Genomic DNA, 20,128 nt, shown 5'->3' on the forward strand with positions numbered 1-20,128 from the left:
AAAGGAAAGACAGAGAGACAGAGTAGAGATAAGGAGAAAAGGTTATAGTATCTTAGTATTCAACTCAGTTTCTGCAACGAAATGCTTTCATTAACGACACAACCGCAATACAATAAACTATAGCAAGAAAAAAAAACTCAAGAAATGTAGACATATTTGGCATTTATCGTGTTACTTGTGGCGACTGAAGGAACTCTTCCAGGCCTTTCGAAGAGTCAGGTGAACCGCTGCTGGAGGTAGAAGTGGATCGAAAGGTGGAAGTGCTCCTACGAAGGACACCTGAATGGAGCAGAAGCAGGAGAGGCTGATGCAAGTGGCAGAACAAGGCAACTACTACAGCAGCAGTAGTCGTTAATAACACCAGCGGTAGCAATGTTGATGGTATACGACGAGGTGCCCTATCCATCTCTGAATCATGAACCAGCTTATGAGTTATAAGTCTGCTGGTCGTGCTGGGCTGACGGCTGAGCTCTTCAAGATTAGTGATGGGTAAAGTTGCCTTAAATCCGGAGTCGACTCTGATCCAACTCAGATAATTTCGGAATCGACTCCGGAAGGTAGGTCAGTCCTGCATCATATGGAGTCGTTTGGAGTCGTCCGTAGTCGTCCGGAATCGACCGGAGTCAAGCGGAGTCGACCTATATAGGAGGTGCACGCGCAAAGTAGAAGACAAAAAAATAAAACGAAATGAAATGCCTGATAACAAGCACATTGAAACGGACGGCTCCAGTAGACTCCCATCGACTCCGATTCTGGATGACTCCGATCGACTCTGAACGACTTCAACCGACTCTGGACGGCTTCGAAGGTCTCCGGACGACTCCAACTCCGGACGGAACTAGTGGTTCCCATTTTCCCAGAGTCAGAATCGAACTAACAATAGTCGGATCGGAGTTGTTGGTGCGCTCCAGAGAGCACATCATTATTCAAGATGGGGCCGGAGAGGCGTACCATCGAAATGCATCAGCTGATCCTTAAAATCTGGTGGCAGGAAGAACTACCGGAGGAGTGAAAGCTGGGTGTCATTCATCCAGTCTACAAAAAGAGTGACATGCTGGATTGTTCGAATGTTCGTGCCATCACAGTCCTTAATGCCTCCTTCAAGATTCTGTCCCACAGCCTGTTCTGCAGTCTTGCGTCTCTTGGTTCAAATTTCTTTGTCAGCTACCAAGCTAGATTTGTTGGAGGCTAATTCACCACCGACCAAATTTTAACTCTACGGCAGATCCTCCAGAAGTGTCGAAAGCGCACTTGAAGGCAGCCTACGACACCATATTCTGGAGTGAGTTATGCAGAAGGTGCAGTGCAAGGTGAGAGTCTCAAACTTAATGGCCGAATCGTTCAAATATCACAGGGGTCTGAGACAAGCTGATCCTGTCTGCTCTTCAACATCGAAGGTGTCATTACGGTCTCTTCAATTTCTTGAGTTCGCGGATGACATCATCGGTAGGACAACACCGAATGTGTGTGAGGCGTACATCCAACACAGCAAGTACACGAGAAGCAACAAGAATTTGATTAAGCTTCAATGCGACGAATACGAAGGACCTGCTTGGCTGAGGTTCAGTCCCTCATAGGGCCCAACTGGGAGGCATTGTATTATATGATGACGAGAACCTCGAAATGAGTTCTGCTAACTTGAGATGGACATCAGCGTTGAATTTCAGAGACACATTGTACAGGGGCGTTGTACCATGGACTTCACCGACTGCTGAGATCAGAAGACTTCGAGATCGCACGAAATGGGAGATATATCGCACATTGATTCGCCCGGTGGTCCTCTATGGACATGAGTCTTGGACTATTGGTCCGGAATACCTTTGGCGGTGTGTCCGAGCATAAAGTTTGGAGAAGGATGGTGCAACGTGAGCCTGCTGAGCTGTACGGCGAACCGAGACTCCTGACAGTGGTAAAGGCTGGCTTGTTCAACAATGATCACTATCCGGTTTGTATACATTTGATCAGTAACGATTCTCCATATTGGATTGCACTATTTGTGTAAAAAAGAAGATGCATATTAAAATCATTTTGATTTTTTTTGTTTTCTGCTTCAAGTGGGCCTTAATACTTTTGATATATTTCAAAATGTCGATCCAAACCGTTTTTAATCTTTCAGACATGGTTTGACATGACATGATTTCAGCCGCCGCTGGCTAATAATAATCAAACAGCTGGCTAATATCACAAAACCCCCCACCATACATAGCTGCCCACAGGTCGCATGCTCGAGCTGTCACTGCTTTACTTACAGCGCGGTATTGGGCTATTACCACACTATCTGCACAATACAGCCTGCTTGCTGTCAGTTTAAAGCGGAGCTACATTGCTCCTACAAAAGCAGTCCTGCGCAGTCCGGGCTTCGCTTTGGTGCAGCCGGTCGTCTGCGTTGCCTATTTCGTAACGATGCGCTCAGCAGAGGAATCAAACGGAAGAGCCGCTGACAAGGGTTGGCAAGATGCTTTAAATCTGTACTTTTCTGTTGGGGTTGTAGTAACACCTGCGGGACCTTTTCTCGAACTTCGCAGTTAGCCATTGGTACTTCGCATATGCGAAGAATACATCAACATTAATTATATTACACCGATGTTCTATATTACAGCCTCCTTTTTCTATTCGTGTCCATGGCTTACTGGGTTGATTTCCCCGTGCCACCATTTTGTCACCCTTTAAAGCGGACGCCTTCTGCTTCTTATTCCTTTTCTTCTTGTTCTTCTTATTCTTCTTCTTCTTCTTCTTCTTCTAGTTCTTCTTCGTTTAACTGTTCAGGTTTGAGCAAATCGCTCACAGACAACGTGACGTTAGCAGTTAAGACATAGGACCTTGCTCCCTTTGGCTACATTGCTGCTTGCTGTCAGCAACAGCTTCCCCCCCCCCCCCCCCGCAGGCACCACTACACACCCCTTTCTTAGGTTCTCTTTTTCTTCCCCGTCTCCTCGCGCCCTCCTTAGCAAGGATGCTGGAGAGAACGCACCAGAAGCGAGCAAAAGAGAGCTGTGCGTGCGTGCGTGCGTGCGTGCGAGCGAGATTCTGCTGCGTTCTTGAGCGTTCGCGCTCTCGTGCTCGTTGCGAAATCAAACAAACCAGCAAACCAGCCAACCGACGGGTATCGCTCACTCTCACCCACAGCACAGCATCTTGCTCCCGCGCGGTCGACAAGGTGTTGCGCGCCTCGACCGTGCTGGAAATTTTCGGCCCGCCAGTGTGTCGCTTAGGGTTTGCGCGAACGGAGACGGTACTTCGGCCCGACGGTACAGTGACGGAGCGCGTCGTCGCATGGGGTAATCCATCGGCCAGCACACGCAGGGCGTATCGATTGGTCAGCGAAAACCAACAAAACAGAAAAAAAAACAAAAATCTCAGGCAAGCTTACACCCGCAGCAGCGGTCGCCAGCCGGACCGATCCGAACATTGCGAGAAATAGCCTACCCCGGGGGATGGGGGGTTGTGTTGTGCTAGTGGGGCGCGTGAGGACGAGTGAGAGTAAAAGAAGCAAGCAAGAACAATCACACACGCACACACACACACACGAACAAACACACATACATACGCAGTAGAGTAAGAAGAAAAAAAAACAGTAAATCCTGAGCTTTCATCCTGACTCCTCTGTGATGCTGTGAGTGTACCAAGGAGAGAGAGAGAGAGCATAGAGCAGAGAGAGAGAGCGAGAGAGAACGGGAGGAATAGAAAGGCAGTGCGAGGGAATAGGTGCAAACATGGCCGTGTCTGCAGGGAGGTAAGGGAGGGCCAAATTCCGACGGGTTTTAAGACGTAGCGGAACAGTTTTTAACCACTCGGAACTTCGGCAACTCGGATCCATCCACCGCATGTATACGTATCGCTGGAGCAGATTTATATGTATACTGATGCAGGTATCTTCCTTCCGGATGTCCAGTGACAGGGTTTGTGTGTTCCGTGTATGTGTGTGTGTGAGTGTGTGGTGTTATCAGTAAAAGTTCAGCACAACTAGCACGGGGTCTAGAATATCTTTTGGAGGTGATGGCGACCACCAACACAAGAAGACCGCCCAAACGAAGTTCTTGAATTTCTGGGTGGGGAGTGTACGTGCGTGTGTAGTTTTGAGTGTAGTTAGGGTACTCGGTTGTTGAATTTCTCATCCGAAGAATTCGACGCCATTGTTTGAAGAATTTGACGAAGAACAAGAAACATGAAAGGGACGCTGTAACTGGTGGGAGCGGATGAAGAATGTGGTCAGAAAGTCAGCCTCAAGTTGTGCCAACATTTACAGAAATATCTGCAAATCATATTCTGGGAAGCTCCAACACTTCCCTGAATCAAACGTATGACGTCTGATGAAAAAAAGGGCAGGGAAGACACACCTCCAAGCGGACCAGTAACTGCGTCATGTGTCGTTGTGTCGTATTGATTGCCACCGAACGCGTTTGCACAAACCCTAGCCAGCTCAGACGAGCGAAGATGTTCGGTGCCTCCCTCTCCAGACCTTAGGGCGGAATCCGCCGGAGCGTCTGCACAATCTGCGGGATACTAACTTGTCTCTTTTCTCTTTTTGCTTCTACATTCGCTTCGCTCCCCCCCCCCCCTGCAAAAACACACTCAGATCCTCGACTCATCGATCAATTAAGAATCAATCATCGTGATTAACCGATACGCAGTGCGAGTGAAGCGACGCCATAGTGACAGACAGCAGGCCCACCAGTGTGCGGTCCAGACGCAGTACAGGTTCCTTTGAAGACGCGCGGCCCCATCGTAGACCAAGCGCTGCCAGCATGGGTAAGTACATTAAAGCACTAACGTCGTTACCGAGCGCGGGTCGTGGTGCTCGTCCACCTTCCGCCCAATGGCAAAAGGGCACGGGCAGGGACATCAACACCCGTGCCACCGCCATCTTGCGCGTAGCGAGCGAGAGCTGCCTCGTGCTAGCCGTCGCCCTTTCCTTTTGCGCGCGGTGAAGAAGTTTCTGTGCGGACCTAACGAGCTGGTCATGATTTACGTTGTCCTTATTACTGAATGATGGTGTTGTTGTTGTTGTTGTTGGCTGTTGCTACTGTTGGCAGTACCTTGCGGGTATGCACGCAAGCGGTATGACCGTGAACCCAATACTCATCCTATCGCGTCCGTTTTGTTCTTTTCTTTCCTTTTCCTTTTTGTTTATTTCGTCAACAGTCCGTCCTCGTCCGGTTTTCTCACCCAACCCCCTCAACTACCGAACAACAAAAACACACACACACACATATACATATAGCAACACACAAAAATGACGAATTGGAACCAGCAACTCCTTCGTTCGTCCATGCCGTGTTGAGCAAAGGATGTAACACATTCGCAGGCAAAGCGAGTGCAAACAGTGCAAACGAAGACCCTTGAGCGTGTATCTCTTCATGATGCGATACACACACGCACACAGACACACACACACACATGTACATAGACGCAGGTTCATCGTGAGTGTTGGTGCAGAGGAGCTAAACGGTAGGAAGCTTTGACAACGCCGGAAAAGTGAAGTAGCTTGGGTACCTGACATCATCTGCTTCTCCTCTCGTATGCCAGTAGAGCTTACCTAACCGACAAACGCACCCACACATACACACACACACACGCATAGCAGGAAACTTGGTGCGACAACACGCCCGGAGCAGGACTCCTCCACCCTTCAAACGGCAGGCCAAAAACAGTGGTCGGCCCGGCAGCCCAGCCACTGCCCACCAGCTCTCGGGAAGGTTTCTGCTCTTATTTTCCACCTTCGTGCACACCTGGTTTCATTTTTTTTGCGATTTCAGTTTGTGTGTGTGCAGTTTTAGAAAATTAATTAGCTACGTAGCAGCATTCGCACCGGCTCGTAGTCTCGTCGTAGCTAGCGCGGGCGAGTGCGCTTTCGCAAACACTTTTAGCTGGTTTGTTTGTTTCGTTATTCATTTATTTATTTATTTTTATTTTTCGTTTGTACAATACACACCACCGTTTGACTACACAGCCCCACCAATTTGTCTACTTCACACAAACTCGCACACACACACGCGCGCGCATACACACCGGAAGCATCGAAAATCAATTTACGGCTTCTCGCTTCACGGGTTTTCGGAAGCATCCCTTCCACAAATTTTTGCACCGTTCTATATTTACCAAAAAAATAAAACAGGCATTCGCAACGGTTCATCCATCAATTACGTAACCGGGCTGCTGTGCCGCAATTTATAATGTCCAAAGGACTCCACTCCACTGGGTTCAATTAGATAACAAGTTTGCATCAGCGCTGAACTCCCAAACCTCCTCATTTTACTTCTCAGTTTAATTGTCTTGCAAAATGTCTTGCAAATGTATGCTTCTACTTCATCCTTGAACTGCATGATTATTTATTTAAAGAGCTACTCATATTTGATGATAAAAATACACATCGGAAACTAGCAAACATGATGGATAAACTACTTTACTTAGTACTTCTTCACATGTTTGTTTTATCGCTAGCTTTGTCTAAACCTAAAATTAAATTGACTCTGCAGGAAAGATTTAAACGTCTCTGTTCGATTGGAAAACTGAGAACTGCCAGACAGAGGTCACTTTCTATCTCAAAGTGAAGAGAAATAGTTCAAATTAAAGCAAAAAAAAATCATTAAAAATAGCCCCATAATGTATGACGTCATCCAGCGAGCGTTACGTAATGTATGGATGGGCCCCCTAAGCCGTTTCGTAGTGAGTTGTGAGTGATGAGCGGGTATTGAGTGCTTGTGGTTTCGCAGGTGTCAGTGGGGGGCAGTAATTGGTGCTTTATTTTTGCCCCTCCCCTTCAGCCCTTTCCCCACCGCCCCTTTTTCTCGCTCACTTTCCTTCCTAGTGGTAATGTAACAAAAAAAAAGAAAGATAATAAAGTACGCTTGCTTTAGTTGCACCGTTTTTTACTGCTGACAAACTCCCATTGTAGCGAAAGGCTTACTGCTGCCCTACCGACCGCCAGCAGGCATGGTTTTCTATTTCTTTTACTTGCTTTTCGGTTGCAGTCTAGTGCGGTAGTAACGCTTCAGCACGCAGCGACTGGTCGATAGACGTTTCTTCCTATCTAATACTCTGTTCTCTGTTCCTCCCCACCCACTCACACACACACACACACACATTGCTAGATTCGTTCTTCCGGCTGCGTCGGTCGTCCCACACGCCCGCGTACAGCCAGGGCGGCCAGGAGCCGCTGATCGTGGTCGAGGAGTCGGAAAACAATGAGAAGGAGGAGGAGGCAAGCAATCAGTCGTCCCAGCGCCAAAGCCTGGACATCGAGTCGCCGGAGAATCCGTACTTGCTGTCGCCCTGGCGCGAAACGCGCAAACACTCGCTGCCGACCCCGCCCTGCACCAGCGGCATCACCGCCAGCCAGGTGCGCCGCCTGTCCGAGCGGGGCGGCGAAGGGTCGGGCCCGTCGCCCCGCGAGCAAGCCTTCCTGGCGACGCTCTACAGCACGCCGGCCCCGCAGCCGGGCGGCCGGCGCCACTCGGTCGTGACGATCAGCCGCGTGCCGCCCACCATGTTTGGCCGGAACCGCCGGGAGTCGATTGCAGCGCTACCGGCCGGCCAGCGGTAAGTATACTGGGCGTCCGGTTACAGGACCAGCACTCCCCTCTTTTTTTTTTGGAGTTTGCCGGTGAGCATAATGTAGAGCATTCATTGTTTCATACAGGTAGTGTAAGGTAGTTCAGGTAGATAGGGTTAGACAAGAGTTCGAGCAGAATTTGAAGTTCTGAGACTCTGCAAGTTAGGGCCTGATCATTAATCGGACCTCATCTTCTCGCACAGCAGCTCTGTAAGTGCTATTTCCCGTGTTTGGTGAGTTGGAGGTTTAAGGCTAGAGTAACTGAAGCCCTTTGCCTTCTGGATCGCAGGAGTTTGTGGAGTCCGTAGTAGGCACGACTTCCCTGAACAATGTGCCTTCGGATTTCGCTGCTTACGTTATTGTCCGAAGTTACGATCGTACCAAGGTAGCAGAACTCCTCTACCACCTCGAGATCGTCGCCGTTAACTGACTCTCTGCTTCCGAGTCGGGCTCTATCACGGTCAGAGCCCCCGGCAAGCAGGTACTTTGTCTTCGTCGCATTGATCCTCAATCCAATCCTCTCGGCCTCGCGATCCAGTCGGGTGTACGCTTCGCACACCGCCGCAGTTGTACGTCCGATGATGTCGATGTCATCCGCGAAGCCAAGGAATTGGAGAGATCGGGTGAAAATCGTGTCGAAGTCCGCGCTTCGCATGACACCTTCCAGAGCGATGTTGAACAGCAAACAGGAGAGTCCGTCCCCTTGCCTCAGACTCCGGTGAGATTTGAACGATTCCGAAAGCATGTTCGTCACACTCACCCTGCACTGCACCCCGTCCATAGTGGCCCTCAACAGCCGTATCAGCTTCCCAGGGAATCCGTACTGCTGCATGGTGTTCAATAGCTCATTCCGATCATCTAACAGGTGGTCCGAAGGGATCTGGTGCTCTCGGCATTTCTGGAGGATCTGTCCAAGAGTACAAATTTGGTCGGTGGTCGATTTGCCTCCAACAAATCCAGCTTGGTAGCTGCCGACGAAATCTGTAGCAAAGGGCAAAAGTCTACTGAAGAGTATTCGGGACAGGATCTTGTAGGCAGCATTCAGGACTGTGATGGTCTCAAAGATTCAAGAAACTGAACAGATTTACGAATCTCTAAGGATTCAAAAATCTCCAAAGATTCGTAGGGCTTCAGCTTCTTATTATTCTTCCTTTTGACGTAACACAACCTACTTGGTCATGCCAGCCTATACAGGCTTTCGAGACTTCTTGGCAAAGCATCACGCAGCGGGATAGTTTGTTGTGCTACGGGGAGATGGATCATGCAAGTTTTGATGTCTACAATCCCTAAAACAAATCAAGTTATGTTGTTAAGTCGTACAAGTTAACCACTGTACCACTGTATTTTTAAAATCATACATCTTCAAGGCTTCGTCCCAAGTAATATTTGTTCTCGAGAGAGGGCTGTCCCGTGGTCGTCAACTCGAGCGACTCAATAACATGCCCATCATGGGCTGAAGCCCAGAATGAACCGTCTTCCCGTAGCAAGGATTGACTATCCGGCTACGTGGTAATGTATTAAGTCTCGAAAGCCTGTATAGGCCGGCATGTCCGCGAAGGACGTTACGCCAAATAGAAGAAGAAGAAGAATATTTGTTCTAAATTTTTAACCATGATCTGCTCGAATGGTGCTGGAGATACCAAAAAATGAGGATTTTTGTGTGATAAACAGTGTAGAAAGTGTCAAAATTTCGTTTGTGCATGCAAATAACCTTCGTTTATTGGATGAAGATGGCGTTCAATTCGTTTTAGATAAATTTGCTTTAATATTTTGCAAATTCGATGGTTTTTTTTTGTATAAAATGACTATACGATCAGTAATAAGAATTGGAAACGTTATTTCCCTAAGGATAGAGAAGAAAGAATCGAAAAATACACTTCACAGTCGATTTTAAACAGCTTGTTCTGGTGCAGTTTAAGGGAAGTTTCAGATCCCAGTTTAAGGGAAATAGCACGAATCCTCGATTTTAAAACTCAAAAATGTCAATTGGGATGATTCTTAATCGATACATGAATTCTTGGAGAGAGTCATAAATCCATAGAGAATCATAATTGTTTAGAGATTCACGAATCTATAGAGATTCTTTGGAGATGAATCTTTGGAGATTCGATTCGAGATTCAAATCACTCATCCCTGAAGATTCATACGAAGAATTATATTAATGTACTGCAGATTACATGGCTGCCGCAAAATTGAAGAGGAATCGAACTAACTCCGGGCTTGTGTGTTTCAGTAAGTCTATTGATTCGACTACCAGGCTTGTCCTTGCCGCTATGCGATAATCTCCTATATATTCCGACTTTATGGCATGATGTTCAAGAGGTCCTACTGTCTGAGATGTACTGCACAGGAATTATGTGCATTTGCAACAACTTAGTTAGTCATGAGATTTATCCCAAAACCTGCGATGACTCAAGAACTCGATAAAAACGACTCCGAATGAAGTTCAATTTGATTCACTCCAGAGTAAGCCCTTCAGGCTCAATCAATTCTTAAGATTCACGGCAATTGGCTGCTTACTTTACGATGGCATAACTCGTTTTCACCGTGAGCTACTGCTGCACGCAGAAAGTTTGAGCCAAAGCAAGAGGTTTAAAACGCTCCGTTCCCAGCCGGACACACCTTGAGCTTGCTCCTGCAACCGGGACTACCGGGCTCGGAAGTAATTTGATCATCGTGCACCGCTCGAGAATCGAATTTGGCCATGGTATCGATTGATTCGGGCTAGTAATTTGCATCACCAACCATTTACACTCCCGTGCCCCATTTGACATTTGCGCCGAAACGCGCTGCTGTGTAAACCTGTTAATTAAGTTTAGTTCAGGGTTAGTGCTGGACCGGTGACTCCCGCCACCCCCCGATTGGTCGATTAAATTACGCCACTAATTGCATCTTTCCCCTCCCCGTTGCTTGTTGTCTCGTCGCATTTCCAGCTCGAACGCAAGCTCCCGACGCGAAAGCAATATCGGACCGCCGCCATCGACGGACCACCGAGGTAGTATACACAATTTACAGTTAGATATAATGGATGATATAGTACAGGCTAGAAAAGCGCGCATGAAGCTGTGGAACACGAGCAACGAGCGTGTGTGCGAGGTGCAGACGCTGGACGAGGCCGGCACCGGTTCCAGCTCGCCGATGCGCTACACCAACCGGCGCTACTCGGACTTTGTCGGTACCGCCCTGCCCCCGATACAGTCGTTCCGGCGCGCCTCCGAGATGCCGATATCGCCCTGCGGCGCCCCGCTCGTGCCGGGCGGCTCGTTCAACGCGCCGGCCGCCACCGCCACCGGTGCCACAGCCGCAGCCGCCGTCGCCGCCGCCGCAGCCGCCTCCCCGGGCACCGACGCCGCGTCCCCGAAGCCGAAAACGAAGATGGGTATCGTGTGCACCAACACTGATCTGATATCTCTCTTATCGTCTCTAGCCTCGTCTGCGACAGAGATTAATCGATGTGGCGAGAAAGAGCACCCTAGCCCCCTAGCCTCCCACGCGTTTCCGCTCCGGTCGGCGGCCAGGAGCCCGACGGCGGGCCCGTCCGGTGCAGCCGGTGCCGCTGGCGCCGCCGACCCGCCCAAGAGCAATCTGCAGAAGAATCGCTCCAACAGTTTTGACATTTCGCTCTACCAGAATATCAAGCAGCTGGCGACCGGGGGCGGCAGCGGGGGCGGGTCGGCCGGTCCGCCCGACGGGCTCGTCGAGTCGGGCTGGTTCGTCAAGCGCCACCAGCCGATGGCGCGCCGCAAGTCCGCGTCCCGGTCGCCGAGCGCGACCGTCACGTTCGCGCGCGAAACGTTCGACAAGCTGCGGGAGGCCGGAACCGGGCCCGCCCACAAGGAGGAGCCGAAGCCGAAGCCGAAGGAGTCCCGCTCGCCGCTGAACAAGCTGAAGTGGGACGGCCGGAGCGCGATCGTGGACGCGCGCATGATCGGGCACGCGATCGAGAACTTCATCACCGGCTCGTCCTCGTCGTCCCCGTCCGCGTCGTCGTCGTCCGGGGGCAAGAAGTCGTCCGCCGGCGGCAAGGAGGGCGGGACCGGCCGGTCCACCGCCGGCGCGAAGAAGTCGGTCACCTCCAGCTGGTTCGGCAAGGCGGACGAGGACGAGGACTCGAACGACACGTGCGACTCGTCGCTCTGCTCCACGCTGAAGGATCTGTTCGTGAAGTAAGGTGGGGCGTGCGGCACCGCACCCACTACCCGATGCACCGATACCCCGCATGCCGAACGCCCGCGAACGGATGAGGCAGCACACACCTGCGCGCTGACCCGGAACCGGGGCGCCGTGGGCCGGTCGCATACGTTCGGGGCACGTTCCGGCACAGATGCCCACCGATTACACGCAAGCTAGCAGTGCAGGAGATATAGGTGTGAGTGTGTGTGAATGCGAGTATGTATGAATGATTGCATGTGTGTGTGTGTGTGTGAAGAGGACGCCAGCAGCGAACGACAAGAGGACGTGGACGGCGCACACAATTAACATTAACCAATCCCACCAATGTTAGCATAGCCTTTTTGGACATCTACCGATATCGTGAACAAGTTTTACTAGGCTAACGGATCTACTTAAGCATGTTCGTACGTTGTGCATTCTCTTAGAGTACTTGTTGTATTTTGTTGTTGTTGTTGTGTCGGTTCACATACAATTTTTCTACGCAAACTCAACACGACTCGCTCATAGCAATACTGTTACCACCGTAGCGCGGTGCACGCGAAAAATGGGAAGTTGGCACGTTGCCAAGTTCAAATCCTAGGAAGGATCGTACGATTGGTGGCAAGTTTTGCTAGCAAGTTCTAGCACTGTTCCGTTCCGATCGCTCCATTCCCCGTTTATTTATCGTTGCAAAAAACGGTTCCCTGTAGTAATCCCCAATTGATTCTGTCCAATCCCAAAGCATCTCCCAAAATGCCCGATAAGCCCAAATAGAGTCCTCTCCAAATTCCTTTGCTGGGGAATATCGCAAACTATCACCCACAGATCTTACGTTGCTGTGAAATCCATCCATATCTTAAGGTCTCACTAATATGCTACGAATTCTCAGACACAGGGATGATTCACCAATGTTTTCAAAAAACATGAAAATGTTAGGAACGTGCTGGGAATATCGCAGCTATATCTATTTGTTGAGGTACGTCTCTATGTCCAAATGTATGTCGGAAGAATGTCTGAAGAACATTTCGGCAATATCCGCGATCCGTTACATGACCTTTGAAGTCATCGTGCCCACTCTGACTTACTTGCATAAACTCCACAGGAATGTTCCACAAATGACTTCAGAGTGCACGAAGATGTTAGAAACGTCTAGTTGTTGAGGTACATCTCTATTTCTCCAAAGTCCAAATGTATTTCGAAATTATGTTTGAAGAACAGTTTAGCAATGTCCGCGATCTGCGACTTGCCTGTTGAAGTTATCGTGCCCACCAATATCCCAATGTTTTCTAATGAATATCAGTACCAGAAAAATCCAGATGTTTTGATGCACTCGCTTCCGAGTTGGAAAGATCGAATGTCCAAGAATATGTCAACATTATCCGGACCACTACATTTCTGACAGTAAACTCCTCATGCCCTCTAGATGCAGTGTATCTCAATAATGATTCAATAGTCTCCTAGCAGTATCTCTCTTATATTCCAAGAATGTCCGGAGAATATTTTGTTGTTTCTTTGAGCCTCCCGTATTAAAAACGCCCCAAGAATATTTCAAGAATGTTCGCTAGATTATCTTAATAATCCTTCAATCGTATCTTAGCAATATTCTAAGAATATACCGAAAATGTTTCGAAAACTCCAACACCCCCAAGAATATCTCAAGGATATATCCTGAGAATACTTCCAAGGTATTCCCAGTTAAGAATATTTCCAGGTATCAAGGATATACCCTGAGAACATCCCAACATTATCCAACTCTCATTCACATCTAGTGGATATCCCCTAGCATATCCCAACAATATCCTAACACTAACCCAATCCAATCCAATACTTCCAATATCCAATTCCAATACTCTATCTGCCCATTTTCTGCGTCCCATCCATATCATACTTCCCCGTGCCCAGCCTTGGTTTGGTTTTTGGCCTGGTTTTCCTCGACCGTAAGAGGTACATTCGCAAACAAACGGGTTACGTGAGACTAAAGCAACAGATACTGCGATACTGTAAAACGTTTCGAATCCACCACCGCCGTACAAACAAAACTGTGGAAGAGTGGGGAGGTGGAGCGAGTGGGCGGAGTTGGAGGTACGTCAATGTTTTTTTTTGTTTCCCTCCCCCGAGAGCAATTTTGCCCCACCTCACCCAACCCGATCAGACGGTGCAGCTAAGAGACGGGAGGGGTTTACTGTACAAGGATGTTTACATCTGTTTTGCAAAAGCGTCCTCACAACACTCCTAGAGACTGTAGTAGTACTTTGTAAGTGTCTAAATGGAAATCAAAACATTAAAGGCAGAACAGGCCGGAAGACGTTGAAATTGTTCTCAAGATGGCGCCAGAGGTTCCACGGGGAGGGGAGGAGTGATAATGCGAGATAATATACACACGGGGCATTACCTATCACTACCATCTTCTGCAGTCCGTTCCACGCAGGTGCGCACCTTTGAGGTTGCGTCAACCGTTGCGGCAAAACAAACTGGCGCGTTGCGCTGTTCCACCTTTGCCCTAGCCAAGCTCATGCAGACGTGCAGACGACACCTGCACCGAACACCGAATTACATCCGGAACATTGCGACAAAGGCCACGAATTGATGCCTCCTCCGTGCGTGTATGCAAATCCGTTGACCCAATCGGTCCCAATCGGCTCCAAATCTTTTTCCACAAAAAAAGGCATCGGTAGAACGGATGCAGTTAAAAAAACGCAATTTCGCATTGTGAGACTATAAAGAGCTAAAGCTAAAAAAGCAAGCAAACGAAAAAAAAGCAAACAAAAAAATAACAACTCCCCTGGAAAAGGTCGTAGCGCGTTTCAGACACTTACTAAACTAAACAATATACGAGTTTTACCTTCTTTCTTGGGTGTGATTAAACGTAAGAAAATGCATCTCTTAATCCGACAATCGTGACATAGTTAGCAGAGAGAAAGGTCCCTCGATGTAAAACAAAACCAAAACAAAACAAAACAACAAAAAAACACACCCACCGGGTGGCAAATTGTGGTTGTTATATAATACTGTAAACAAAAAGATTTGATATTGCTATTTGTATACACGCGTGGCAGTATGATCATGGATCACGCACCGTGCCCACCGTGTCTGTCTGTATGTAAGTGTGTGTGTGTGTGTGTGTGTGTATTTAAGATGTTTAAGGGAAAAAAGGGGGAGGAAGGAGAGAAGGGGAAGAAGGGGCAAGAAGAGCAGGAAGTGGTGGTGGGCAAGAGATCCGAACGGAAGTTTAACTTTAGCAATGCGTGTGTCAATAGACGTTTTTGGAGCAACTTTGTTCGTTACAACTTTCTACTACATATCCGGAACCGGTTCCGTGACATATCCAGCAACATATAAAAAGGCAAACAAAAAGAAGAAGAAGAAGAAGAAGAAGAAAATGCCCACGTTCCTTTAAGCACAGAATTGATTCGAGTAACCCTGTAAGGAAACTTCCAGCAACTCGTAGGAACGGACAAGAACTAAATGGAGAGAAGGACACACACAAAAAAAAACATATAAACAATTACGACCCTTCCTTTGATGTGTGTGGCCGCGTAAAACTAATGCGCGACCGCCCCACTCTTAACAAAAAACGGTTTTTGTCCCCTCTCTCCCACTGCCCCTTCTCCAACCACTGAAGAACGTGAAGCGCGTCGCTGCCGCCGCGACAAACGACAAAACCACCGACAAGCCCCTAAGGCGCTACCCTTGTGCTGTGAGCGGGCGGGCTAGATAGATAGCGTTTTATTTTTTGGCTGGCGCAAGAAGTTGGCCAGAAAACCAACCATTGTGCAGCCCCGAGCCCCGAACCGCCTGTATAAATCCGCTCTAACAAAAAAAAAAAAAAAAGAAATAATAATAATAACGCCCCCAAAAACGAGAAACAATCGGAAACTGTACAGCGTATAAAGTTTCAACCAAATCGTGACAATATATAAAACTGAAACGGAGGGTGAGGGGGGAGCGAGGGAAGGGAGGAAGAAGAAGAGCACTCACAGCCCCGTTCCGCCCCCGTCACCCTCCATCCGGCACTGTTCCAAACTTCCGCACGCAACCTAAACCCGAGATGAACGTTCATTTACTTGCGGAGTGATGCTTGAGGGAAGTGGCGTTTTCTACACTGTTACAATAGCATGTGCGTGTGTGTGCGTGGTTGTGCGTGGACGAGAGAATGAGAAATGAGAAAAAGGAAACTAATTCAACCAAAACTAGAATTCCAATTGGATCGTAAGAAAGAACTAGAATTCCAAAAGACGATACCAATCCAACTAGAAACGAAAGCTGCTTTTGGCGAGGCAGGAAGCGCGAGAGTGTGAGAAAGCAAAAGCAAAGCGAACAGAAGAGAAGAGAAAAAAAACCATCGCAGCACAGCACAACACATCGTAACAGTGCCGTTTGCTGGTGTAAAAGTGTTTTCGGTATGCCCAGCCAAACGGACGCGTGGCGGATTGAGACCGGTTACGTACAGGACTGCACTCAATCAGCGGGCGGTGCGGAACAGAGCAAACGCATATTTTTAAGCATTTACTGTTAACAATCTTTAACAAACAAAACAAAAAAGGGTATATTTTTTTGATTCAAGGGTTTTCCTAGTACATTACCAGCGTTTTCCCCCTCTCGGCGCGCCAGACAGGCAGAAAAGAAACACTGATTGTTGTTACATTTAGCGTTAAGATCTCTATACAATAAAGCCAGGAAGAAGGAGGGGCGGGGGGGAAGATTAAAAAAAAGATAACTAGTTGATGAATGTTTACAAAACTTAAAAATGACACATCATTGTACAACAAAAGCATATATATATAAAAATAAAGAGCATATACTTATACTTAGTGAAGCAGTGAAACAAAGCAAGAGAAAGCGACAAACAGCTGATAAACCGCCCTTACTATGGGGTCAGGTACTAACGGAGGCATGGTATGGAGAGGAGAAGAAAGCTAACAACTCTACTGATTGTTGATAATCCGACATTTTGCAACTCTATGTGATTACGATGTATATCAAGTGGAACCTAAGAGAAGAAAGAAGAACAAAACAAAACTCTCACACGCACAAACACACACCCAGATACACAATTTATGAAAGCTCACGCTCTCTCTCTCTCGCAGCGACAACACGTACATGTGTCGCACATTTTGAGCAGGGCATGGAAATGAGTAAAATAAATAAAACATAAAACATGAAACGCAAACCAACCCACCCGAAACAGTAAACGCAGCATGCTACAGCTGTAGCTGAAGCGGAACTTGCCAAAGAAGAAGAAGAATAAGAAGAAGAAGAAGAAGAAGAAGAAGAAGAGGAAGAAGAAGAAAAAGAAGAAGAAGTAGTAGAAGGAGAAGGAAGAATAAGAATAAGAAGAAGCAAAATAAATCAGAAGAAGTAACACTTCGCGACTAATCAAACCGATCAATAAAAGCAAACAAGCAAAAAAGACCAGAGAGGAGTAGCAACGGCTAAATACAAATCAAACAGCAATCAGCAAATAGTTAAGCATTCAGATAAGCATATATACATAGAACTATAGCTGTATCCTGGCAATTTGATAAACCAACTAAACAGAAGCAGAAGAAAAAGAAAAAACTGAACAGCGTGTGGACGGGTGGGGAGCGACGCAACTACAGAGAAGTGGAAAAGGAAAAGAACAAACTAAAAACAAAAACAAAAAAACAAAAGCAAAGCAAACGAAGGGTTAAACCATTCTCAATCTCGTAACACTCTATCCAACAATAATTTGAACATAGGAAAGTGCATAATATTATATATATATATATATATATACATAAATGTGTGTATTTTACCACCGATGATTCGTGTTATGGTTGAATAAAACAATATACTTATTTACCATTATCATATGTTAAAAAAACGCCCTCCAGACGTTTGGCGATGATTTTTCACGATCCGATTATTATGCTTTACCCTTCAATCATGTTTTTTTTATCATTATATTTAAAATATAATATAAATACAATTTTCATGATAATTCCTACGGAAAACACACTCCCACACGAATACTGACGATGGGGGCGCCTGGTGGAGGCGCCTGGTGGAGACGCCTGCGATGGAGACGCCTGGTAGCTCACGCAACTCACGTACAATTTCAGCACCTCAATAGACAGTGGACCCTTCATAACGAAAGATTGTTTCATTCGTCGGGTGCAGAGATAAGTGATACGACCGAACTAGGCCGTTCTTTCCAGAAATGTTAAAAAAGGGTGCAGAAAACCCCCTCATAACGCGTTTTCCCCTTATTACGAGTTTTTCGCATACCGAGCAAATATGCAAATGCTCAACAAATATCTCTCTTAACGAGTAAAATCTCGCATGCCGACTAATATCGTTTGTATTTCTGGTATAGGAGGCATGTACAAACGTTCGTGAGCCTTTCTTTGTGAAAATGGAAGCTTTATTATAACAATTTGGTAGTATATTCAATGTTCAATGTATTTTCTGTCTTTTAATACTACTTTTCCCTATCCCGTTTGATAATCTACGGTTTTTATTACGAAATCAGGTAGGCTTTTCGGCCACTCTCCATATCCAACGGTATACTTTTTAACCCAAGCGTATTTGGAGACGTGCTGATCAGTAAAATTATGTTCCTACGTCTGGCACAGACAACCATCCAAAAGATCAATGTGTTGGCTACTCGGCGTAGGGGGCGGAGATAAAACATCCATTTTCTAAGTTTCCTAGCACGATGTAAAAATGCCGTAGAAGGCTTCTTCTTCTTCTTTTGGCTCAACAACCGTTGTCGGTCAAGGCCTGTCTGTACCACTTGTGGGATTGGCTTTCAGTGACTTTTGGATAACCCCACCCATAGCAGGATAGTCAGTCCCACGTATGGCGGCACGGTCTAGTTGGGGCTTGAACCCATGACGGGCATGTTGTTAAGTCGTACGAGTTGATAACTGTACAATGAGACCGGCTATAGAAGACAGTTCTTTAAAAAATGATCTAACGGGGTTCGTCGCTTATTGACCCCTCCCATATGAGACCCAGTATTCCCCCTTTCGGACAATTTTCCTTGCTTTTAAGCGATGAGAAAGTACTTCCTAATATGTTTGACACGTGTGCAAAACTTAAGAATAGGTAATATTGGCAACATATTCAAGAAAAACACTAAATCAGCGATGTCAAATTGACCCGCCTAGTTTTTATATGATTTGGTATGATACAAAAATCAGATCATTAGCAGTTCTTTTCATTCCAGTTTGGGATAACAGTTACTTAACAATAGTTAAACTTTGATGTAAAATAAGGTAAAAAAAACTGTGCTAGATTATTTCCTATTGGCCATAGGCCTCAGATGTTTCTAAAATTTACAAAGTTTTATACCAATGTTTATTTACATAGTTTTAACAAGAAGTAGTACGCAATAATAATGGAAAAAACTGGACATGACAAACTTCTTAATTAATTGTGGACAGGATTTACGTACGTTAGAAATATTTACTTTAGATGCTTTCCAAGGTCCATAAATTACTACAGGTCGGTTCGTTCAGTCCAGTCGAGACTTGGACAAATCTTGATTTGACAGTCGGGGAGCGCAAGATGTCATACAAGTCCTTAGTAACCGTTACTTTCTTCCTATCAATCTCCATAGAAATCTTCTTTCATAATGACGATCAAAATCACAGTCATAAGCCCAACCATGGTTTATCTTATCGCATCGGTCTTGGTACGCTGCCTCATGGAAAGCTTGAGATCGTTTGTAACAGGCTATCAAAAGTATCACGTGTTTGTGTTGACGTGATTTACCATGCTACAGTCAAGTAGCTTGATTGATTGCTTCAAAATGAAAAAAAAGTAATGTTCTAAAACCCCATGCACATGGTGAAGACACTTTCGAACATTTACGATTTTGTATGAGTTTGAAGCTAAAACGCGAGTTGTTTCCCTTAAGAATTGTTAGCCAAATATTTTTTACTATGAATCTTTCATTAGTTAATGTTACAGTGCATACATTAGAAAAGGGTGTAACAGAATTTACATCATTTTTTAACCATTTTACTAAAATTGTCCAGAATTGAATGCTCATTTTCATCGAAATAATCATTTTTGGTTTCTATGACTCGTACAGTTTTTGGTGAAATTCATATCTTTTTGGTGCATACATGCATAGAGAGAGCAGGTAGAATAAAACACCGACTAGGTCTTATGGCAATACAATGGTCTGACAATACAGGATTTCCCACGATTTATTGGTTGGTTCCCATCAATTTTTGGTGGGTTTCCATATTTTTTGGTGCGTTCCCACGATTTTTTGGTCATTTCCCAGAATGTTTTGGTCCAATTGTATTGATATCCAATCGGAAAATACCAATACATTTTAGGAACGAACCGAAAATCTATGGGATACGATCAAAAAATCGTGTGAAACCCTGTAAGGAGAGAATCCTGTGATGTTGAAAATCTCTTCACTTTTCAGGGATCCGGAACAGA

General features: G+C 46.4%; 1 protein-coding gene across 8 annotated transcripts; it reads left to right on the forward strand.

The window, feature by feature from the left end:
• The first annotated feature begins 3,024 nt into the window (after nt 1-3,024).
• Nucleotides 3,025-17,342, forward strand: LOC121590072. Of its 8 annotated transcripts, XM_041909504.1 has the most exons (5): nt 3,027-3,278; nt 4,577-4,749; nt 7,092-7,539; nt 10,486-10,547; nt 10,980-17,342. In XM_041909504.1, the coding sequence occupies exons 2-5, from the start codon at nt 4,746-4,748 to the stop codon at nt 11,720-11,722; spliced, it is 1,257 nt and encodes a 418-aa protein (XP_041765438.1). In that variant the 5' UTR covers nt 3,027-3,278; nt 4,577-4,745; the 3' UTR covers nt 11,723-17,342. The 8 variants fall into 8 exon arrangements, with proteins under 8 accessions (XP_041765381.1, XP_041765438.1, XP_041765430.1 ...); XM_041909447.1 differs by having other exon boundaries at nt 3,025-3,278; nt 10,486-17,342; XM_041909496.1 differs by lacking the exon at nt 3,027-3,278 and adding an exon at nt 3,367-3,733 and having other exon boundaries at nt 10,486-17,342.
• The last annotated feature ends 2,786 nt before the right edge of the window (nt 17,343-20,128 follow it).

This window comes from Anopheles merus, chromosome X, assembly GCF_017562075.2.
Source record: "Anopheles merus strain MAF chromosome X, AmerM5.1, whole genome shotgun sequence".
Classification (NCBI taxonomy): domain Eukaryota; kingdom Metazoa; phylum Arthropoda; class Insecta; order Diptera; family Culicidae; genus Anopheles; species Anopheles merus.